This window comes from Erythrolamprus reginae, chromosome 5, assembly GCF_031021105.1.
Source record: "Erythrolamprus reginae isolate rEryReg1 chromosome 5, rEryReg1.hap1, whole genome shotgun sequence".
Lineage (NCBI taxonomy): Eukaryota > Metazoa > Chordata > Lepidosauria > Squamata > Dipsadidae > Erythrolamprus > Erythrolamprus reginae.
In genome coordinates this window covers 18,559,337-18,584,260 of record NC_091954.1, presented here as the reverse complement: position 1 = coordinate 18,584,260, position 24,924 = coordinate 18,559,337, and the positions used below count along the sequence as shown (strand labels likewise).

The 24,924-nt window shown below is 45.7% G+C and overlaps 1 protein-coding gene across 4 annotated transcripts in view; it reads right to left on the bottom strand.

The window, feature by feature from the left end:
* The window catches only part of TET1 (tet methylcytosine dioxygenase 1), a 146,445-nt gene that overhangs the window by 79,777 nt on the left and 41,744 nt on the right, over window positions 1-24,924 (bottom strand). For 2 of the 4 annotated variants that reach the window (XM_070752161.1, XM_070752160.1), the window contains exon 3: window positions 19,989-20,039. The exons of 1 other annotated variant lie outside the window; for it this stretch is intronic. In XM_070752161.1, coding sequence (XP_070608262.1) covers window positions 19,989-20,039 — 51 coding nt within the window. Of the gene's footprint in view, window positions 1-19,988; window positions 20,040-20,282; window positions 20,463-24,924 lie in introns of those variants that run through there. One more of the 4 variants, XM_070752163.1, reaches the window with a different exon arrangement.

Below are 24,924 nucleotides of genomic sequence, written 5' to 3'. Positions count from 1 at the left end.
AGGGCCTTGTATCAAATTGGAGGCCAAGTTTATCTCCATGGGGATGATATTCCACAGGGAGGGAGCGACCACAGAGAAGCACTTCTTGGTCTTGCTAGATGGACCTTTTTAAGAACAGGGAAATAACCTGGTCCCAAGCCCTGTAGGCTTTCAAGGTGACAAGCAGCACCTTGAATTGGAACCAGAAGCAAATTGGCAGCCAATAAATACATTTAACATAGTTCTCTTGTTAGGCTTAACATTTGTGTTGTTGTTAGTCGTGAAGTCATATCTGACCCATTGCGATCCCATGGACAACATTCCTTCAGGCCTTCCTGTCCTCTACCATCCCCCGGAATCCATTTAAGCTCACACCAACTGCTTCAGTGACTCCATCCAGCCACCTCATTCTCTGCCATTCCCTTCTTCTTTTGACCTCAATTGTTCCTAGCATTAGGCTCTTCTCCAGTAAGTCCTTCCTTCTCATTAGGTGGCCAAAGCATTTGAATTTCACCTTCAGGATCTGGCCTTCAAAAGAGCAGTCAGGGTTGATCTCCTCTAGGACTGACTGGTTTGATCACCTTGCAGTCCAAGAGACTCCCCGGAGTCTTCTCCAGCACCACAGTTCAAAGCCTTTAATTCTTTGGCCCTCAGTCTTCCTTATGGTTCAACTGATAGCAGAAAAAGACCTCATGGCCCATCGAGTCTGCCCTTATACTATTTTCTGTATTTTATCTTAGGATGGATATATGTTTATCCCAGGCATGTTTAAATTCAGTTACTGTGGATTTTTCTACCACGTCTGCTGGAAGTTTGTTCCAAGGATCTACTACTCTTTCAGTAAAATAATATTTTCTCATGTTGCTCTTGATCTTTCCCCCAACTAACTTCAGATTGTGTCCCCTTGTTCTTGTGTATACTTTCCTATTAAAAACACTTCCCTCCTGGACCTTATTTAACCCTTTAATATATTTAAATGTTTTGATCATGTCCCCCCTTTTCCTTCTGTCCTCCAGACTATACAGATTGAGTTTATTAAGTCTTTCCTGATACGTTTCACAGCCATACATTGCAACTGGGAAAACCATAGCCTTGACTATACGCACTTTTGTTGGCAGAGTGATGCCTCTGCTTTAGTCTAGATTTGCCATAGCTTTTCTCCCCAGGAGCAAGCTTCTTTTAATTTCTTGGGTAACATTTGTAGAAATTTCTATTACTCTTTCCTAACCAGCTCAGAGACTTTTGATCAAAGAAATCTGGAACACATATGTTGACAGTTCTCCATGTACAATTTTAAACAGTCTCCCTTGGAAAGTCAAACCAAAGAAATTACATTTTATTTGTCCATCAGGGGGCAAAGCCTTATTCACAATATCTTCCCTTTGGTCAACCTGTTTCATTTTAAACATTTTTGAGATTATTCTTGCAATTCTATGAAGGAAAAAGACACATTCAAGTCAAGGTCAGTTTGGGGTGACTAATTCATGCATCATGTAGGTGAAGAAAATAGTTTGCCATTTATTTATTTTCTGGGGTGTCTTTTCAACTTCCTAATTTAATTTACATTCCTGGGATTTCCTTGTGTCCTGTCCAAGGATTACAAAAATGCAAGTTTACTTAGCTTTTTAGATCAACTAAAATTGACTGGGTCAGTGATGGCGAATCTTTTTTGGTTTGGATGCCAAAAGGGTGCGCATGCGCACGATAGCATGCACTCACATGCCCACACCCATAATGCAATGCCCTCCTCCCACTCATGCACACAACCACAACACTGCCCCCAAACATGCACATGGACTGTTTTTGGTTCTTCCCAGGGTTTAGAAAAACCTCCTGAAGCCTGGAGACGGTGAGAAATGGGACAACAGGACAACCAGAAGTTTGGAAATAAATTTCGCACTGAGCCATTGGTCTGTTTTTTGCCATTCCCACAGTTCAGGAGGTTTTCCTGAGCCCTGGGGAGAGCGAAAACGCCCCAAAACTAAGCCAATAATCAGCTAGCCAGCACACACATGCACGCTGGGACTGACATAGGGCAACCCCTCCCATGACCTCAGATATGGCTCCGTGTGCCACCTGTAGCATGCCTGCCATAGATTCGCCATCACTGGGCTGGGTATTGCCATCTAGCAAGGTGGGCAATTTATAATGGTGGCCAGGGATTGTAGGCTTCTGACTGTATAATACCTGGGTCAAGGATGGGTTCTATCTTACCTTGCTGTCGATTCGCTTCCTCCTGCGCCATGAGGCCATGCCTCTTGGCCATGTGCGTATGCATGCACAGTGGTAAAAAATCCCAAAAAAATTCCCCCAAAGAAAAGCCAAAAACAAAATGTTGATCGTAGGCACAGTGTCAGAAATCCAGCTTCTGCACATGTGCAGGAAAAAAAAATATGAAAACACTCCCCCCCCCAAAAAAAATAAATCTGATTTTTAAAAAATGGCGGCGCCCATAGACCAGCATTGACTGAACCGGTTCCATGACATCATCGTGACATCACTAGCAGGCCGCTACCGGTTTGGGCGAACCAGTCCGAGCCCACCTCTGAGTTGGATAACCAAAAGAGAAATCTATGCCATGAGCTATCTGTATCTGGATTATTGTAACAAATCAAATACAGTGATCCCCCGAGTTTCGCGATCCCGATCATTGCGAAATGCTATATCGCGATTTTTCCACCCGATGACATCACTCCCTTCCTTTCTCATCTTTCTTTCTCTCTCTCTTTCTCTATCTTGCTTCTTCCTCTCTCACACTCTCTTCCTCCCTCTCTCATCTCTTTCTTTCCTTCTCTCTCTTTCTCTATCTCTCCCCCTCTTGCTCTCGAGCGGCAAGCGAGCAGCCAGGCGGGCGGGCAACGGGGAAACCCCATCTTCGGCTCCTCACTGCTGCCGCGCTGCGGAGCAGATCAGCTGTTGGGCGGCCAAAGGAACCTTCCCTGGGTCTTCCCCGGGTCTTCCCCGCCGCCCACACGCAAACTCCACCATCTGCGCATGTGCGGCCATGGAAAAAGGGGGGCGCATGCGCAGATGGTGTTTTTACTTCCGCACCACTACATCCCGAAATATCGATTATCGCGAGGGGTCTTGGAACGGAACCCTCGCGATAATCGGGGGATCACTGTACAGTGATACCTCGTCTTACAAACGCCTCGTCATACAAACTTTTCAAGATACAAACCCGGGGTTTAAGATTTCTTTGCCTCTTCTTACAAACTATTTTCACCGTACAAACCCACCGCTGCAACTGGGATGCCCCGCCTCCGGACTTCCGTTGCCAGTGAAGCACTCGTTTTTGCGCTGCTGGGATTCCCCTGAGGCTCAAAAATGGGTACTGGCAATGGAAGTCCGGAGGTGGGGTTTCCTATGGAGGGGAGCCTCAGTGAAATCGCAGCCTCGCAAAAACACAGAATTTCGGAGGTGGGGTTTCGAGGACTTCAGTGTTTTTGCAATGCTGCAATTTCACTGATGCTCCCCTCGCTGGGAAACCCCACCTCCGGACTTCCGTTGCCAGCGAAGCGCTCATTTTTGCGATGCTGGGATTTCCCTGCAGCATCGCAAAAACACAGAAGTCCGGAGGTGGGGTTTCCTATGGAGGGGAACCTCAGGGGAATCCCAGCAGCGCAAAAACGAGCGCTTCGGCTGGCAAAAGGGGTGAATTTTGGACTTGCACACATTAATCGCTTTTCCATTGATTCCTATGGGAAGCATTGTTTCGTCTTACAAACATTTCACCTTAAGAACCTCGTCCCAGAACCAATTAGGTTTGTAAGACAAGGTATCACTGTATTCCAATCTGTTCCTCTTACATTAGAAGTTCAAATTACATTTGTCCATAAATTGGGGTGGAACAAGGGCAATGGTATTCACAGAATATGTTATAGAAAATTGAATATACACTCTGCATCCATTTAATAGAGGGGTGTGTATGAAATCATCTTAGAAAGAAAATTGTCTACCACCAGCACAGCATCTAGGCTTTAGACTTAATACGTAACAAAGTCCAATGAAACTGACCTAAGGAACTCTGGGAGGATGAAAATAGGCGTTGATTGCTTACCTGAACGCCTCTTCTCGTACGGTGAGCGGGTACAGCAGTCACATGGGTTGCTCATGTCCAATCCGGTGGAACTGAGCCTAGTGTTAAAAAAGCTTGCTGGATCCGCCCCTTCCCCAGAATTCGCGAATCCATAGACTAGGCTCAGCTGTGAAGCTCTGTAGTGTTCAACTCTCATTGTTAGAGGAAGAAAGGTTATAGGAAGGTAAAGAAGAAGACACATACAAGGGCGGGAAGTGACTGCTGTACCCGCTCACCGTACGAGAAGAGGCGTTCAGGTAAGCAATCAACGCCTATTCTCCGTACTGAAGGAGCGGGTCCAGCAGTCACATGGGACATACCCAATAGATGGTCCCTAGGGTGGGATTAGATTGCTATCGTGTGAGATAACGGATTGGAGTACCCTTCTGCCGAAGGCAGCGTCCGCTGAAGCGTAAGAGTCAATCTTGTAGTGCCTGATGAAGGAATTTGGCGAGGCCCAAGTGGCTGCTTTGCAGACCTCCTCCAACGGGGCTTGAGTCGCCCAAGCGGCCGAGGTGGCTGCGCTCCTGGTGGAATGCGCTGTGATGTTCCTTGGAACTGAGAGGGAGGCCGACTCGTAGGCCTTAGATATAGTCCCTCTGATCCAACGGCCTATTACTGTTGAAGACACTTTGGCACCCATGACTCTGGGGTGATAGGCTATAAAAAGTGCTTCTGACCTCCGAAAGGGTCCTGTGCGTTGGATATAGATTCTCAGCGCTCTAATGAGATCCAGGGTGTGCCATCTAATTGCCAAGGGATGGTCTCGTTGGAGGCAGAAGGAAGGTAGGACAATATCCTGAGTTCTGTGGAACATGGAACTGACCTTGGGTAAGAAGGTGGGGTCCAGTCGCAAGACTACCTTGTCCTGATGAAATTGACAGAGGTCCTGCCTGATTGAGAGGGCAGCCAGCTCCGAAATGCGTCGGGCAGAGGTAATAGCCACCAGGAATGCTACTTTAAAGGATAGGTACCTGAGGGACGCCGATTTTAGGGGTTCGTATGGTGCCTGCGTGAGGGAATGGAGAACCCGTGGCAAATCCCAGGATGGATACCTGTGGACCTTGGAAGGTCTGAGGTTGGCTATGCCCTTGAGGAATTCCTGAACTGCTGGAAAGGAGCGGAGAGGCTGACTGCGGGGCCCCGCTAGGACAGAGGAAATGGCCGCCAGATGACGCCGGAGGGTGCTGGTGGAGAGTCCCTGATGGAAACCTTGCATGAGGAAGGAAATGATTCTGTGTATGGGGATGCACAGGGGAGAGAGGCCTTCCTGTAGACACCACTGGTGAAACTTGGACCACGTATGATCGTAGATTCGATTGGTCGAACCCCTTCTGGCCTTTAAAATGACCTCCACTGTATCGGGGTCGTGGCCACGCAGTTCTAAGTCTCTCCTGATAACAGCCAGGCGGTGAGGTGGAACCACTCCGGGTCTGGATGGAATGAGGCCCCCTGCCGCAGCATATCCCCCGAAACGGGGAGTCGCCAAGGGTCCTGGACGGACAGCTGTTGGAGATCCGCGAACCAGGGCCGGCGGGGCCAATGAGGGGCGATTAGGATTACTCGGGCCCTCTCGGTGAGGACCTTGTGAATCACGTCCGGGAGAATTGGAATTGGAGGGAATGCGTAAAGTAGGCCTGGAGGCCATGGGCTCCGGAGGGCATTGATTGCTTCCGCTCCCGGGGATGGAAATCTGGAAAAAAAGCGAGGGAGTTGGGCGTTCGCATTGGTCGCGAAGAGATCCAGAACTGGTAGGCCGAATCTGAGGCTGATTTGATGGAACAGGTCTTGATGGAGATTCCACTCTCCTGGGTCTATCGTTGCTCGAGATAGCCAATCCGCCTGGACGTTGAGGCTCCCCGAGATGTGGTCGGCTAGGAGCGACCGAAGATGTTTTTCCGCCCAAAGGCCTAACTTGAGGGCCTCCCTCATGAGGGCCTTGGATCTCGTGCCCCCCTGTCTGCAGATATGGCTTTTTGTGGCAATGTTGTCGGTGAGAATGAGAACGTGCCGGTTGGGAATGCGAGGAGAGAAATGCTTCAGAGCCAGGGAAACGGCTCTTAACTCTAGCCAATTGATTGGCTTGGAAGCTTCCTCCGGGGACCACGTGCCCTGGGCTATCATCCCCTGGGCGTGGGCGCCCCATCCCGATAGACTGGCATCTGTGGTGATGACAAATTGATCCGGGCACCTGAACGGGGATCCTTTGTCCATTGCCGGAGACTTCCACCACTTGAAGGATCTGCGAACAATAGGTGGGATGACAATGCGACGACTTGAGTTGCTGTGCCCCGATCTCTGAAAGGGTAATAGGAGCCACTGTAGTTCCCTAGCATGAAGGCGAGCCCAGGGAATGATGCCTATGCATGACACCATCTTCCCCAAAAGGGAAGACAGGGTTACTATGGATACTGAAGGATGAGATAAAATGCAAGAAATTAACTCCCCTATACTGATTTTTCTCTCAGGGGAGAGAAAGACCTGGGAGGATTCTGAATTAATAACGGATCCCAGGTGTAAGATGGATGTGGAAGGTTGGAGATGACTTTTGTCAAAGTTGATGGAAAATCCATGGTCCTGAAGAACTGACATGGTGACAGAAAGGTCTGTTTTCACTTTCTCTAGGGAGTTCCCATGAATCAAAATATCATCAAGATAACATAAAATGTGAATGGGAGACGCCCGGATATAGGCCGCCAGGGACCCCAAGAGCTTTGTAAAGACCCGAGGGGCCGAGGAAAGGCCAAATGGCATCGCCCTATACTGGAAATGCCTGCCCTGAAAGGAAAAACGTAAAAATTTTCTGTGGCATTTGGCTATAGGAATGTGGAGGTAGGCCTCAGTGAGGTCTAAAGAGACCATGAAATCTCCCGGGTGAATGGCGGCCAAAATGGATGATAAGGAGTGCATCTTAAACTTCCTATATTTGATGAATAGGTTCAGCTTCTTTAAATCCAAAATAGCTCTCCAACCTCCGGAGGATTTTGGAACCATAAATAGGATGGAATAAAAACCTAGACCCTTCTGACCGGGAGGAACCGGTTGAATGGCTCTGATGGACAATAAGTGGGAAATGGCCTCCTCCATACGGTTACAATCTGAGGAGGACCTGGGAGAAGGGCAGGAAATAAAACGTTTCGGGGGGGGGGAGAAATAAATTCTAAAAGAAGGCCTGTTTGAACAGTGTCAATGACCCAGGGGTCCTTGGAGGTGAGACGCCAATTAGAGGCGAAATGGGCTAGGCGACCCCCTATGGGAATCGAGGAAAAACTACCACCTAGGTTTTTTTGAAGCCCTGTTAGAGGACGCTCCCCTTTGGAAGCGAAAACCTCTGCCCCTGGAGTTCCTACCTTGGGAACGAAAGCGGGGGGAATACTGACCTGGAGATCTCTGATAGGAAGCCGCTTGATCTTGCTGACGCCCTGGGCGACGAAAGGACTGCGTTTTGGTAGCCTTTTTGGTGGTTGGACCCAATACTTTCTTCTTGTCCGTGGTTTCCGTGAGGAGTGGATCCAGAAGATCCCCGAAGAGAAGGTCGCGCTTTAAGGGTCCCAGAGATAACTGCCACTTCTGACGTACTCCTGCTTGCCAAGGGCGAAGCCATAGGAGTCTTCTTGCCGTTGTAGAAGCTGCAATAGACTTAGCAGAAAATCTAGTAGATTGTAAAGTGGCATCAGCCACGTACTGAGCAGCTGCAAAGACCTTGTTGAAGTCTTGTTGACCTCTCAAGTCATCGGGAGGAATATGCTGTTGAAGTTGGCGAAGCCACAGAAGCATGGCTCTGGAGAAAAAGGAAGCCGCTGCAGAACTTTTAATGGCCCAGGAATCTGCGGTGAATCCTCTTTTGAGCATTTGTTCAATCCGCTTGTCCTCTGGGCGGAGGACTTCCTCTGCTTCGCCTGGCACAGCAGCCGCCGAGTGAAGGATCTTGACAGGTTCATCCGGTTTAGGAAAGGATAGGAGCTCCTCATAGGAAGAGGAGAGTTTGTACAACTTCTTGTCCTTGGTTGAGGGATTAAGGCCAGAGGCTGGGAAATCCCACTGCTTAAGTAAGGCATCTTTAAACAATTTAGGCATAGGAATTACCTCGTTATCCTCCTGTTCCTCTGTGAAGTAAGGTAAATTCTCCTCCGGGGGATCAGTGGATGTGGAGGCCTGTTTCTCCTGGGCCGCCAATCCCGTAGAAATTCTAGCTTTGAGGAGGAGAGATTTGAACAATTGAGAAGGGAAAATAGTAATTGGAGAAGGAACCTTTATTTGGGATTCCTCATCATCTGAGAGGCCTTGAAAAGGATCCTCATCCTCCTCCATGTCCTCATATTCGTCCTGAGAGGAATCTGATTCATCCTGAATAGGAGCTCTAACCGCTGGGGAAGAACCCAAGGGGCGGGAGGGACGAGGAGGTGGAGGAGGTAAGGGAAGCGCATTGATGGTAGAGAGTTTAGCATCAATGGCCTTGGATAACACTGAAAATATAGATTGGAATTCAGGAGGTAAACTAGAAATATCAGCAGGAATGGCAGAAGAATCCCTGAAGGCCTGGGAGGATCCTGGCTGGGGGGAATCTTCAATAATATCTGGTTCCTCTGGACCTATTCCCCATAGGTTAGGTTGGGGTCTGTCTAGGTTTGGCTCATCCAGAGATAACACAGTGACCCCAGAAGAAGGCAGATTAGAAGCCTCTGGGGGGTCATGACTACTGAGTACTTGGGCCTGTACTTTCAAACGCTTTGCTGATTTGTCATGGATTTTTTGTAGGGCTAGGTCCCTTCTCTTCTCAGCCCTGGTGACCTTGGTCGAGGGGCGGGCCCCTGAAGAAGAGGAGGTCGAGGCCTGGGGGATACTGGTAATCTCATCGCCTGTAGGCCTGGCCTCTCTGGGACCTTGAGTGGTGCCTCTCTTGGGAAAAGTAGCCATAGTCTGACAATTAACAGAAGACAAGGCTGAGCCAAATAACTGAATAATTAGGGAGAAGATTTCAAAGACTTCCCAAGAGGAATGGATCCTGCTCCGAGGCCTCGGAGCTGCTGAGACTTGAGGGCAATCTGGGCAAACCCAGAGTTCGTGTCCCCAAATACAGCGTGGCCAGCCTCCCTAAACTTAAATTAAAGTAACCAAGGCACTCTGGTTGGAGGCTTAGCCGGTGGAGAATTAAGCCTGAGCGTCCCAAAGCCCACTCCGGGATCCAAGCGGTGGACTGAGGCCTACGCGGCTGGCAGAAGGCCAACACGAGAGGCCTAAATTTAAAAAGGGCGCGAAGGCCTTCGCGCCGAAAAATCGCTCCGTAATAGAACTCTTAAAGGGGAAGCGATCGACTAAGTCCAGGAGACTAGAAGGAAGCGTCTCACTCCGCAGGAGGTATTTCTTAAGCCCTTTAACAATAATACTGTAATAAATCAATGAAGCAATACTTGCACCAAGACCTCCAGGCCAAAGGATTAAAGGAATCCACAAGCGGCAGCGGGGATCGTAAACGGCAAAACAGCCGGGGGGAAACGAAACCGCAACTTCTCCCAAGGAAAAAAGCCGAGCCACAAACGGCTGGCGCTATTAGTGCAAGTAAACAAATAAGGATAAACAATTCTTACTACTTTGAAGGAAAGATCGAAGGGAAGGTGTTAGAATGTTGAACGAGCTATCACAATACAACCGCAGGATATGCGAACTGAGCGAATTCTGGGGAAGGGGCGGATCCAGCAAGCTTTTTTAACACTAGGCTCAGTTCCACCGGATTGGACATGAGCAACCCATGTGACTGCTGGACCCGCTCCTTCAGTACGGAGAACAGAGCACTTCACACTTAGAAGCCAGGCAGAGTGACAAGTCTAGCTTTGAGATCAACTTTAATATAAGGCCGCACCAGTCATAGAGAAGGTAATCTGTCATTTTAGATCCTCCAAAAACTCAGCTGGCTGGCTGGCTGGCTTCTATGGTCACTGAGGCACAGAAGGAAAAACATAGATAGAACCAGTGGTTGTGATGCTGGGCAAAGGGAAGATAAGGGAACCTCTGTCAAATTACTCTGCCCCGTGTTTCACTTAACAGTGCAGTTAATTTCCACAGCATGAGTTAGCATTTGAAACCAAGAGGCTGTTTTTACACAGAGCACTTCATGTATGGATTCATCCAGATCATTACTCTAGTACAGTGTTTCCCAACCTTGGCAACTTGAAGATATTTGGACTTCAACTCCCAGAATTCTTAGAACACAACATCACAAATAACTTGCTTATTAATATGGAGGCAAGAGAGATTAACCAAAGGACTAACTGAGGTCTCATTTGGATTACGGAACAGAGAATTTGAGGTGGTGTCATTATGTAGGCAAAAATGGATATAAATGCAAGAGGAACAAAAATTCAATCAAAAGTAAAAGGATATGGTCCTGAGGCTTTGAAGATATTGCTGATCTAAAAAGTAGACTCCATTTTTGCATATTTTAATAATACTGCAATGTTCAACAGTAAGATGAAGAAAAACCCGCTATGATCTTGGTTCAATATTAAATGAAAACTAACCTGAAATAAACGTATTAAATAAGTATTATAAAGCTGCCCTGATTACAAATTCAAAATTACTGTATCCCATGAAAATACTTTACATCATGTATTCTTCAATAAGCACCTTCAACAAATCATTGCTTTTTAAATTTTTATTTGCTGCTATTGCCACTAGTGGCTTTAGATAGTTAGGCGATATTAATATACAATAGTAATTACTAAAACCTAAATAACAAAACAATTTTTTAAAAAAACTTTACATAAAATTTTAAGCCAGTTGACTGCTAGCTTCAAATCCAGCACCAAATTCCACCCATGGGGAAAAATAAATTTTAGCTGCTGCTGTTAAGCAGACGTATGGTGCCCCACTGAACATCTAAATGTTAGGACAGATCACACAGATGTGGACATTCTTGCAAAACAAGGCCCAAATTACAGAAGTCTTCCCACATCATAAGAAGTGAACTTGAACTTTCCTGGAAACTATCAGTAACCAGTGCAACCAATCCAGGGATTTGACATCTTACAGAAGCACTATTCACCATTTAAATTGTTATATTTTAAGGTTGGGTGCTATCAGAATACTCATGGCACTTAGCATGAAATCCATGCATGACTCTTCTCATTTCCTAAATAATAATGCCTGTCACAGAATAATTCCCAAAGGGACAAGCAAAACTTTCCATTATCCAAATGAATAAAAAGGCAACACTAAAAGCAGTGCCATGTCTATTTTCCTCAAGCAACTAGAAAAAAATACTAGGATCAATTGAATAAAAAAACATTTAAGAAATTCAAGATGACAACTGGGTCACACTTCCCCTAGGCTCTTTCTTAGTATGGATCATCCACCATACAATCACGCTATTTAGAAGAGAGTCTAAATCTAGATTGAATTTCTGGACTTCCTGGAGAACAGAATTAGTGCTTTTTTCCACCAGCTTGGCTAAATAGAGATTACCAGACCAGGGGTGGGACCCAAATTTTTTTTACTATCACTTTGTGGCCGTGGCTTAATTTTGTAGACATAGTAGCTTAATTGTGTGGGAATGGTTTGGCAGTCATGTGACTGGGTGAGAGTGGCTTGGCAGTCATGATTGGGTAGGAATGGCTTGGGTGTCATGTGATCGTGTGGGAGTGGATTCATGGTCATGTGACTGGGTGGGTGTGGCCAGCTCAATGAACTCACGTCAAGGGGTGCCTCACCTGGCCCCTCCCCTCCCAGCCACTCCTTGTTATACCCAACTTCAAGGTATCTTGAATTGCCTCTGGAAGGGCAGCATAGAAATCTAATAAATAAATAAATCTATAGATCTTTAAAAATGTTTTTCACCTTTTTTCAACTTTATTATCTACATACTATAGATGCACTTTCATAGACCACTGAAGGAGGAAATGGCTCACATGCTTTGTCCAATTGAGTGATAGATAGATAGACCAGGGTCTCCAACCTTTTGGACATCTGGGACCACACAAATTCATAATTTTAAATCCCGTGGACCACTGGTGATGGGGAGCTCAGCTGCCTTTCAGGCTTACCTTTCTGCTTCTGCAAGGCCTTCGGGTGGGAAGCCCGAGAGAAAGTGCCTGGTCCAGGCACACAGCCTGGAAACCTCTTTTGTGTTCCTTCTCTCAAGAAAATTAGTCAATCTGAGTGAAGGAAAACAAAGAGTAGACTGACAGTGGCTTGCTGATGTTGGTGGGAAGTCAGTCCCATATTCCAGAGCTTTAGCTGTAGTCCCCCCTCCTTTCCTTTCCTTTCTTTTCCTGTTCCATTACTTTCCTCCTTTCCTTCCCTTTCCTCATCTCTGCTTTCCTCCTTTCACTTCCCTCTTCCCTTCTTTCTTTTCCTTCCCCTCCCCCTTTCCTTTCCTTCCATTTCCTCCTCTCTCCTCTCCTCCCTTCACTTCCCCCTTTCTTCCCTGTCCTCTCCTCGTCCTCTCCCCCTTTCTTTTCCTTCTTTCCCTTCCTTTCCCATTCCATTCCTTCCCTTCTTTCCTCTTCTCTCCCCCCTTTCCATTCTCCTTTCGTTCCTTTTTGTTTTCCTTTCTTCCTTTCTTTTTTTCCTTCTTTCCTTTCCTGTCTGACTTTTTTCTTTCTTTTTCTTTCTCTCTCTTTCTTTCCTCTTTCTCTTCTTGGTAGCAGGAGAAGGAAGAAAGTGCTCTGGGGCTGGGAGGGCCGTGCCGTCCTAGAGAGTCATTGTCACCACAGCCACCCCTCTCGCCACCTTCCTGTCTTCAGCTCCGAGACCCGCAACAAAGCGTGGATGAGCGGGGCCAGGGAGTTAGTACGGGAGTGGCAAGGAGTTCAGGGCAGGCAGCCATTCATCTTCATGTGCAGAGGGCAGGCAAGGGGAGAGCAGGGTGTATTCCCCCCCCCCTCTTCCTGAACATACAGCAGTCGTGGCCGCTTCTTGCGGCTCCAACAGCTGCGGCTTCAGGAGATGTGGGCTCGTCTGGAGTTGCTTCCCTGCGGATTGTCCCTGCTGCCCGTGGGTCTGAGGGAGCAGGATGGACGAGAGGTGGCTGTATGTTTGGGCCAGGTGAGGGGGAGAATGGCTCACCTGGAGCAGCTAAACTATGTTTAAGCAAGGCTGTGCTTGGTTGTACCTGAATGCAGCTGTAAAGTACCTGGCCCAAAGACATGGAGCAAGAATCACAGCTCCCTCTCCCCTCTTCCCCACCCATCCCAACAGTAGGACTCAGGGAAAAACTGACATTTTAAAAAACTTTTGACTTAATAATCACACGGGTAGACTTAGTATGTGCATTGGCAAAAATGATTTCGGGGTTGGACTAAGCGGGGGAAGAGCAGAGACAGCGGCCCAGCAGCGCTTGTATTTGCCTAAAGTACTTTCGAGTACGTTCCGAGTACTTTTTGCCCGGCCGTGGCCATGGTACCTGTTTGTAACCCTGGCGATGGTGTAATGCTCTCTACATGGGGCTACCTTTGAAAAGTGTTCAGAAACTTCAGATCGTGCAGAATGCAGCTGCGAGAGCAATCATGGGCTTCTCTAAGTATGCCCATATTACTCCAACATTCCGCAGTCTGCATTGGTTGCCGATCAGTTTCCGGTCACAATTCAAAGTGTTGGTTATGACCTATAAAGCCCTTCATGGAACTGGACCAGAATATCTTCGGGACCGCCTCCTGCCGCACGAATCCCAGCGACCGGTTAGGTCCCACAGAGTCGGTCTTCTTCGGGCCCCGTCGACTAAACAATGTCGTCTGGCGGGACCCAGGGGAAGAGCCTTCTCTGTGGTGGCTCCGACCCTCTGGAACCAGCTCCCCCCTGAGATTAGGATTGCCCCCACCCTCCCTGCCTTTCGTAAACTCCTTAAAACCCACCTCTGCCGTCAGGCATGGGGGAACTAAAACATCTCCCCCTTGCCCATGTTGTTTTGCCGTTTGATTGATTGACTGTGTGCTTGTTTTTATATATATTGGGACTGTTTTATGAATTTCTTAACTTAAAATTGTAATTAGATTGGTGGGCATTGGATTTGTTACTATGTACTGTTGGTTTGGGGTTTTTTTTTGTTTTTTTTTTAATTATTATTGTTGTGAGCCGCCCCGAGTTTGCGGAGAGGGGCGGCATATAAATCCAATAAATCTAATCTAATCTAATCTATGCACTGCCACTACCAGCAGAGGCAAAAGTGGCTCCTTTCCGATCTCTGCACTGTAGTGTTTGCCTCAGCTGGGGCTCAGCCCGGAGGTGAACCGATTGGCTCGCAGGTCCCTCCCAGCTTCCACCCGTTTTTCCCTCGCCTTCTTGGGGAGAGCAGCGGATTTTCTTGGGAGTGAAGAACATAACCTAATACCCACACCGACACACACAATTATAAAGGGAGCTACTCTTAGCACAAACTACCGCAAAGGAACCTCTAGAACAAGGGTCTCGAACCATGGCAACCTTAAGACTTGTGGACTTCAACTCCCAGAATTCCCTAGCCAGCATAGATAAATAAACTAGCTAACGTTGTGCCACTGCCTGCCTGCCCGCCCACCATGGTTCCGCTGAGAATAAACGTTGCTTCGAATCATTTAGGCTGGGGGGAAAAACCACACACCTCATCCCATTATCCACTGGAGTTGTCTTTCTTCTTTCCCCAAATGCATCTTTGATTCCTCCTGTTGCTTTTTCCCCCTTTCGGTAAAGTTTTGCTTTGCACAGGCACAAATAACTCAGGCTGGGAGGAACTGTTTGGTTCTCTTTCGAAATCCAGCAGCGCTGCTACAAAACTGGGAGATTTCCCCATACTAATTTGGCGTATTTCTCCTCGCCTGTCTCTTCCTTTCCTTTCCTTTTAGGAGAGCCTCCTGGCAGAAAGGGCCAATCGTTCTGATTTTTCAATGGTTTTTTGTAGCGCAGGAAAGTAACCAGGGAAAAGCAGGGGGACAACTACAGTGGATAAAGGTGGGGGTGTTTTCCAGCCCAAATCAAGGGTGAATTTCAACTTACCTCCATCCCTTCCTTGGCATGTGGGTGCGCCTCATGAGCGCGCACATATGCAGTAACGAAAAATCGGGGGGGGGGCTAAGCAGAAAAAATATGGTGACCATATGCACAGTGCCATAACTCAACTTCTGCACATGCTCAGAATGACATTTTTAAAAAAAATATATTTTTTTTAAAAAAGATGGCAGTGCCCATGGACTGTCAGGGTCGTTACAGGTTCAGGCGAATGGGTCCGAACCAGGAAGAACCCACCCCTGTACCAGATATTTACTTAGGTTCATATTCTATAATGCATTCTAAGAACTGAAGCCTTGTGCTAAGGTTATGGGTCAACTCAATTAATGCCCAATTATTAACTTTCCTTTCCCCTGGCAATTGCAAGAACATTGGATTCCATTCTATCAGCCCCTATGTACATTTATCCTAGTGTCTGTTTGCCTTTACCCTGCCTTTGTTATTTTTACAAATAATTTAAGGAAACAAACATACCCAAAACACCTTCCTCCTCCTATTCTCCCTCAACAACCACCCTGTGAGGCAAGAGAGAATGACTGGCCCAAGGTTATCCAGTGGCTTTTATGGATAAGGTGGGACTAGAAATAGTATCACAATTTCTAGCTTAGTATCTTAACTACTACACCAAATTTTAATTTTAAGACACCCTACTCATTTTCAGCAACCTAACAGAAGACATTCCATCGGATTTCTACTGGAGAAGTTACTGTGAGTAGATCACGACCTGTGTTTGAGTACCTGCAATTCCAATAATTGCAAACACTTACTCTTAAACGAAATACAGCCAACAAGCAAAGTGGAGTCACTGCAAAGTATTAAGTTCGGCAATGTACTCACAGCTTAATTACTATGTAACAAGGAAACCAAAGAGATTACCAGTAATTTATCTAATTATTTGTAATAGTTGCCATGTACAAAGCCTCAGTCACTAATAAGATCATGCAAGGCTCATCAGCCCACCAATCCCACAAGGTGAGATCAAATATTGCAAACAATGCCCCACTAGTAAACAGATACAGGAGGCAAAAGCATGGGAAACAGAAGCCTTCTTAAAGGGCACGCAGTTAATTTATGAGCCAGCAGTGTGCAGAGTCAGCCAAAAAAGCCAATGCAATCCTAAATTGCATTAACCGAGGAATACAATCAAAATCAAGGGATGTATTAATAACACTCTAGCCCTAGTAAGACATGTTGTTACATGTGGTTTTTTATCATTGTTGTTAGCCGCCCCAAGATCCAATAAATAATAATAATAAAAGACCACCACTAGTTTTGGTTACCACACTATAAAAATGTTGAGACTCTAGAAAAAGTGCAGAGGAGAACAACCAGGATGATTAGAGGTTTGGAGACTAAACCATATGAAGAACAGTTACAGGAATTGGGCATGGCTAGTCTAATGAAGAGAATCAAGTCTTCCAATATTTGAGGGGTTGCCACAGAGAGGAGGGGGCCAAGTTATTTTCCAAAGCACTTGAAGGCCAGACAAGGAATAATGGATAGAAATGACGTAAGTGGAGATTCAACCTGGAAATAAGGAGGAACTTTCTGACAGTGAGAATGATCAACCAGTGAAACAGCTTGCCTTCAGAAGTTGTGGGAGCTTTAACATTTGAAACTTTCAAGAAGAGATTGGGCTGCCATTTGTTGGAAATAATCTCCTGCTTGATGAGCAGGGGGTTGGACTAGATCAGTGTTTTTCAACCAGTGTGCCGTGGCACACTAGTGTGCCGTGAGACATGGTCAGGTGTGCCGCGAAGCTCAGAGAGAGAAAGAAAACAAGAGAGAGAGAAAGAAAGAGAGAGAGAGAAAAGAGAGAGAGAGAGAAAGCGAGAGAAAGAAAGCAAGAGAAAGAAAGAGAGAGAGAGAGAAAGACAGCAAGAGAGAGAGAGAAAGAAAGCAAGAAAGAGAGAAAGCAAGAAAGAGAGAAAGCAAGAAAGCAAGAAAGAAGAGAATGAGAGAGTGAGAGCAAGAGAGAGAGAGAGAGAAAGAGAGAGAGAGAGAGAAAGAAAGCAAGAGAGAGAGAGAAAGAAAGAGAGAGAGAGAGAAAGAAAGAAAGAGAGAGAGCAAGAAAGAAAGAAAGAAGAGAATGAGAGAGAGAGCAAGAGAGAGAGAGCAAGAGAGAGAGAGAGAAAGAAAGAAAGAGAGAGAGAGAAAGAAAGCAAGAGAGAGAGAAAGAGAGAGAGCAAGAAAGCAAAAAAGCAAAAAAGAAGAGAATGAGAGAGAGAGCAAGAGAGAGAAAGAGAGGGAGGGAAGGTGGGAGAGAGAAAGACAGAGGGAGGGAGAGAGGAAGAGCAAAAAAGAGGAAGGAAGGAAGAGAGAAAGAAAGGGATGGAGAGAGAAAAAAGAAAGGGAGAGAAAGAGGGAGGGAGAGAGAAATAGAGCGAAAGGGAGGAAGAGAGAGAATTTTTTTGCCCAAACTTTTTTAACACCCCACACCCCACCCCACCCGTTCAATGTGCCCCATGGTTTTGTAAATGTAAAAAATGTGCCGCGGCTCAAAAAAGGTTGAAAATCACTGGACTAGATGACTACAAGGTCCCTTCCAACTCTGTTATCAACTCCACAAGACTCTGGAATTATTATCACGAGTAAAGAGTAGCATCAAAGGTGAACATCATCACATATAAGGGCAGCAATATTACTAAGTTTGATCCAAGCAAACAATAAGAGGCACACTGGTAGGGTAGCAGAATTCATATCAATGGGGCTGTAAGGCTGAGCTCTGTTTCCTTACAATCTTAAGAACCTCTGAGGTCACCTAGTCGAACCTCCTGCATTGTCCATTCCACTTGTTGAAAGCTTATACTGTACATTCAAGAAACCCTTGCAGTGTTTAACCCACTATTCCTGGCCCTGCCCTCTCAAGGGACAGAGAATATCTACTTCTATAGAAGAACTTTTCAGATATCCAAAGACTACTCTACACAGCCTGCCTAAGCTTCTCTCCTTCAGGCGAAATATACCTAGAGTGTCAGTTTGGTGTAGCGTTTAGTTTAGTTCAAGGAGCAGAACTAGAAACCAGGAGCTCAACCCTCACCTTAGGCATGAAAGCCAATTGAATGACTTTGGGCAATTCATTCTCTCTCAGGCTAACCCACCTCACAGAGTTGTTATTATGGGGAAAGCAGAAGGCGAAAAAAGGAAGTGAGAAGATAAAAATCTTATAAATAAGAATACCCAGGTCATTTAATGGTTACCAATAATCTCACCACCTTAGAACTCCTCCTGTGAATCCACTCACTTTTCTCCATTTCTAGCATTCAGAACCAGACACATTATCCCAAATGGTGTCAGAGCTGGACAAAGGAGAGTTACCGTAATCACTATTTAGTTTGCTCTTTCTTGGTAGCAAAGCAAACTGTTGAATGAGAATCCAAGGAATGTATTATTTTCTTCCTTAAATTGTTTGTTGTTAATATCAGAATACCCAAATATATGTTTAAATGAAAATAAATTCATTGATTTTTGATGAAACAATTTAGGAGTGGACTGTAAATTGATTTCTTCTCAAAGTAAAATATGAACAAATAATGGTCAAATTTGACTGCAGACTGTACAAAGACTGTATCTTTTGGATCATTAAATAAATATATCAAAAATCACATTCTAAGAGAACAGGTAAATTGACCAAATTTAGAAAAGAATGAAGTAAAAACTACTGTACAACATGTGTCTGAAATTTACATGCAGTATTTCCTAATTGTCATTGAAAATTTCACTAAACAATAGTAGTCTAATACATATTTACTTATAAGTCCCAATGCATTTATTATATGTCATATCTAAATAAGTCTGCACAAACTGCAACCATATCTGAAGATTTTAGAATGCATAGGCAATCTTAAATTTTAAAGACTATCTGCTATAATTTTATGTATTATCTTTACAGGCTATTTTGCCCAACACATTATTTTCACCATTTTTAAACAATGATTTCCAAGAACAAAAAAAAATACTCATAACTACTGTACTCCACCACTATAACAAAATATTATTACCACAAAGCAACTACGTTAATAGTCATTTGGATTTAAAGCTTTAACCTTAACGCAAGCTTCCAAGCTATCCATACGATGCTAGAAATAAGAAAATGTACCAATTGGGCGCTCTACATTTTCACAGTCAAAGCGCTACACGAAACACCCTGGCCAAGAGTTAGAATTCTGTAAGGCTAGAATAACACGCAGCATGGGAGGGGCCCAAATTCTCTATTATGGGGTGGGGATTCCCCATCGTAAACAGGGATTTCCTCAGCACGTGCGCAGGAATTTCCTGAATCATTGAAAGAGAACAAGGTAGCCATTTATAGAGGTCAATTACGTGCATGCAAAGAACATGGAACACATTTTGGGGTTTTCCCACTTGCTAATTTTATGACTCCACAATATTTAAACATTTTCAGTTCGGCACTCATTTATTGAAGACCATGACTTTTAAGATTACTTACCAGTTTCAGACCACAATTGTCTGAAAACATGTCAGCTTTACAGAAAGGGGCGATTGATTTTACTGCACATACTAAAATGAACATTAGCACAATTATTCAACATTTGGTACAAAATACTGTAAGGGCAAGCCTGGAAAGAAGTTCATTTTTTTCAGGACAGAGGCATCCTCTCCAGGGCTGCCTCTGAGCATATTTATTGAGCAGTCATTCTGAATTAATTCAGCAGGGCTTAACTCCATCATAATCATCTTTATCACCACAGCCTTTGTAGAACAAGAGGGAGTATAAAGAACAGCTTGATTTTTAGCTGGCAGTTTGTGCATTCGGTGTCACCGTATCTCAGGGAAACAAGAGAAATCTTGTGAGCTTTTTACATTTAGCTAAAAATACCAACATCTGGGAAGTCATGGCCCTTTTTTCTCATTCCATCCTAAGAACCATTTTCTCTAAAAATGCAATTAATAAAACAAGCAATAGGGATTGGGTTTTGTTTTGTTTTGTTACCTTTGGAACTCTTCGCTTCCTTCTCTGAGGCCTTTTGTTTTCAGTTAGCACCTAGAGAAAGACATCAAATGGCAAAATAAACCCGGGTGAATAAAGCCAGTCAAGTAAACAAAAAAACCAGTTTTCCCCTTCCTCGGAAAGACTTCACGGGCAAACCACCACGCAGGACTTCTCCCGCGACTTAAAACAGGGGGGGACCGAACAAGTCAGCCGCACCAATACGGGGAAAAGAGGGTTAAAACCAGGAAAAGAGGTGGATGCGGGTGGGGGGGAGGAAATAAACAAACAAACCACCTTCCCCCCAGCTCAAAAGTCGGCATTCTTCACAGCGAAAGCCACAGGGTAGCCATCTTGCTTCCTCCTGCAGAAAAGCCCTGTGCGGAGTGTGCACTTCTTCAGCGCGCTTTAGCAAAATTATGCTCATGGTGCTGCTTCACAGCCCCAGCGACAGCGGCCGCTCGGAGAGAGCGCAGCAAAACCTGCCTGCCAACGCTAGAGACGTGCTAGGCATGCCTCGCGATTATTATTACGCACACAGAGGCGCGCGCGCACAAAACACACACACATACAGACGCGCGCCCACGAATGGGGGGGGGGGGAATAAAGGGAGAGCGGGGATGGAGGGGGGGGGGGGAGAGGAAAAGGCTCTCCAGAAAAGGGCCGAACCAATGACAAAGCGAGGCGCAAGCCGTCGTCCAGAGCGCTCGCTCGGCTCCCCAAACAAAGGGGCCTCCTATGTGGGCTTTTTGCGCGCAGCCAGGAGGATGGGCGCAAAAGCAAGAGACGCGAATTCCCCTCAGTCCGCGGGAGCCGACCTGAGGGAAAATCGAGGTTGGGGGGGAGGGGAGTGTGGGTGGAAGCAGATGGAGTGGCGAGGCTGAAGCGAAGTGTTATTGTTGTGTTTTATTTTAAAGGCCAAAAAATGGGGGGGGGGGAGAGAAGTGTGGCGAGGGACTAGAAGCAGCCCGGTCTTTGGCCGCAACCGGCCGTGAGGCGAAAGAGGGGAGGGGGCGATGCTCCGGGGAGAAGCTGGCACTCGCCCCCTCCTTCCCCCCCCCCCCGGACGCGTTTTGCCTTTATAAGGCGAGGGCTGCGCCGCCGTCTTGCTTCCGGCGCGGGTGAGGCGAGGACAGCACCGGGGGCTGCTGCTTCTGCTCCGCCGGCAGCACGCGCTCCCTCCGGGGCCGCGCCTTCGAGGTTAACGAAGAGCGCGGCGCGCCGGGGGACAGAGCAGGCGGGCAGAGGCGGCCGCTCCTTGAGGGCTCCACAGGTTCCCCCGCGGCCCCAGGTCTCAGCTGGGTTCTCGGGACGCGTTTACCTGCAGCTACCTGAACACGGGGTTGAATGGAACCGACTCACTTTGCTGGGTTAAGGGGAGGGAAGCGCACCGCCTGGGTTGGCGTAACCGTCGAGGCTGAACCGCCGCGGGCTACTTTGTGACTCCCCGTATTTTGTCACATAGCTAAGCCTCGAACGCGACCCAAGACGGGGTCGGCGACTTAGGCAGGCTCCCTTTCGGGAAAGAGCTTCCAGAGAAGAGACCTCTCTTTTTGTTAGGGAGTTGCTACGCTGTGGTTTTCGAATGATAATGCAGTGTGATCTCATTTGCAACAATTCCCCGCCTACGAGAAACTTGCCAAAAGATAAAAGTGAGGCTTGGAATAAAGACTTCATACCGAACGTGGGATTTATTAGCCAAGCCTTAAAAAAAGTGAACATCAGTACAATTAACTTCCAAAACGTTTGTGATTTAAATGTCACATTAGATCACCTTTTGCTGTTGGGTTCCCCTTCAACTAAGGCTGCTCTTTGCAATCTGTTGCAACTGAATGTTACTAATAATCTTATCACAGGCACACTCCCAAGGTCAGAAGAAGCATTCAACATACAATCACAAATCAGCTATTTACATTTTAGCTTGATGTGCTGGGCAGTCCAAACCAATCTGGTGGCTATTTTTTTGAATGTTTTGTGCAAACCCAACTGCATAAATATTTATAGTCTGTTATCTAAAGTGGCACTGATAAATCATTTCAAGAATAAATTCTGTAAGACAACTTTCATAGGTGCAGGTGCCCGGATCTGATCTTTTCAAGCTCTGGTACCCTATTCTTATTAGACAAACATAAGCATATCACATAATACAACCCATAGTGCCAAAGCTTATTGAATTAAGTACAATTGGCTCTATTCATATAGCACTCTAAACTATAAACTGTGGTTTATGATACTATGATTGGGTTCATATTAACCACTGCTTTAAATCACAGCAGACCCTGCCTAGTGCGAGATCCAAGCCTTAACAGTAGCGTATATGAAGGCCACAGCAAACTCCCTCAATTATGGCTTCCATCCCTGGTTCATTGCAAATTATCTTACCTGAACACTGGCTCTATGCATTATGCAAACCGCAATGGGAAGGTAAACATGATTAAGCTCTCCTTTGAGATTCTAAATAAAGACACTGAAAAAAGGAGTTGGCTGCAAAACAGAGTTGCTCTACTTTTCTTACCTCGTTTTTCAACTCTTGTACTGTGCAAGAGATATAAAACAGACATGGCAGTTGGGGTGGGAGCCTTCCAAGTGCTTGTAGGGTAGCACTACCTTCAGTAACGAGTACATGATTTTTAATGGCCAATTCCCATCCTCCCAAAACCTCCAATGCACAATCACTACAAAAAATGCTAGTTAATGGCTGACATTGAAAGTGACTCAAGAACCATGACTAATGTATAGCTGTAATTCTGCTGGACAGCACCACCAAAGATAAAACCAGCCAAGATACTAATTATTAGGTAGAATGTACCGAAACAGCGGATACATACGGTACTTCAAAATAATATTTTTTGTTTATAGCAGTAGCTACAAACCAAGAATCAAATACTAATATTCAGAAAGAATAAGGATGCGTACTCTCAATCAAGATATTCTGGGCAGAATGGATTAGGATACATTTTAAATCAGCCTGTAGAAGTCTTGGCAATTTATGATATCTGGTAAATTGTTTGAATATTTTTTATAAAGCGAAAGGCACTTCATAAATTATGCTCTTCCTAAACCAAAAGCATTTGCATGTTGGCAAGAAGGATATACACAGAAACATGTAACAAGTGCTGAAGTACATTTTGCTGCAAATAAATATACATATGTCTCACACATACATTCACACATATGCGCGCACAGACATTGGTTATTAAGCTCCTTACCAAAGTGACTTAACAGTTTACAATAAAAACACAGAACTGTTGTTAAATACTGACATATAAAAACCTTTCAATTTTTTTTTAGTATTTTTTTCATAAGACATTAAAGAGCTACTAGAAGGGAAAGCATTCACAGATCTGGAAGGTTAAAGAGAAAGTTCCTCAAATTATGTCAACAAATGATATCATGTAAGGACTACTGTATTTTTCAAAATATAAGACGCATCAGAGTATAAGACACACCTTAGTTTTGGGGGAGGAAAATAAGGGGGGGAAATTCTGCCTCTGTCTCCCAACAATTTGTCTCCTAGCAAACAGCACAAATGATGTATACTTTTTGCTGTGTATTTCTGTGCATGTGTGCCTGACCCATAGAAATAGCAAAGAATTGGATAAATGTACATTATGGCAGTATATTAATGTCAGAAAGTTTTCTTAAATATAATCACACTAATTCCTCTCATTATTTAATTAGAACTACTCCAAACATGATTAACTCAGGGTTTAACTCAACTGCCTTATCTTAATATTAAAACAGGACGCTGTTACATTTCAGACTATGCTTGTACAGATGCTGTTAAAATTGATGTGGCTTTCTTGAAGTATAAAATTTTCTCTGCTATTTAAAAGAAGATACAAAAGCACTGGGTCTCTTCAGATCAAGCATTTATTTTAAAAAGTTTCTTCATTTTGTTCAGTTGTCTAGAACAGGGGTCCCCAACCACCGGGCCGCGGACCAGTACCGGGCCGCGGGGCATGTTGCACTGGTCCGTGGAGTCAGCAGCTGCCGGCCCTCATGCCGCCACCCCCTCCCTCCAGCGCTTCGCCTCCCGCCGGGCAAGAGGCCTCGGGAGGCAGGTTCTGCCGGCCACAGGACGATGGACGGGACAGAGGGGCGGGAAGGACCGAGAGGCTCAAGCCTCTTTTGGCTTCTGCCGTGGGGCACTTTTGCGTTTTTGGCTGGGGGGAGGCAGGAGGGCCAGCCTAACCCCCTCTCTCCAGCGCTTAGCCTCCCGCTGGGCAAGAGGGCTTGGGAGGCAGGTTCTGCCGGCCACAGGGCAATGGCGGGAAAGAGGGCCGTGGAGGACCAGCACCCCCATGCTTAATTCCGCCCCCAACCACACCCCTTTCCACCCCCACCGGGCCATAGAAAAATTGTCTTGCTGAAACTGGTCCCTGGTGGAAAAAACGTTGGGGACCACTGGTCTAGAACAATAATCAAGCAGTCTTTAAAAATAAGTCTAATAATTTGAACATTCGACAGACATTTATAGTTATGACTTACTCCTTGCATCATTTCAGTAGTCTGATTAGAACAAGAAAATAAAATTCTGCCTCCCAGCAATTTGGCTTCTTGCAGCTTAAGTTTCACTTTCAGTTTTAGCAGGGCCTGCTTGAAGCCTCAAATCAGCTGAAGGTCAGGAAGCTGATAATCAGTTGCTTGGCTTAACAGGCTCTGTTCTGTTTTGCTGCAAGGAGGTAAATTGCTGGGAGGCAGAGACCAAAGGGTGGGGGTGGCTGGGTGGGGCTACATTTGGTGTATAAGATGTGCCCAAGTTTTCACCCTCTTGGGGAATAAAAAGATAAACAAAACATAAACAAAATTATAAGCTCCTGGAGACAAAATTGAGCCTTCAGGGATACCATTTTGAAAAACTGCCTCAGAGTGACATCATTGGAAGTCTACCTTAAATTTCAAAAAGCACCTCCTATTCCCAAATCTCTCTGAAGAT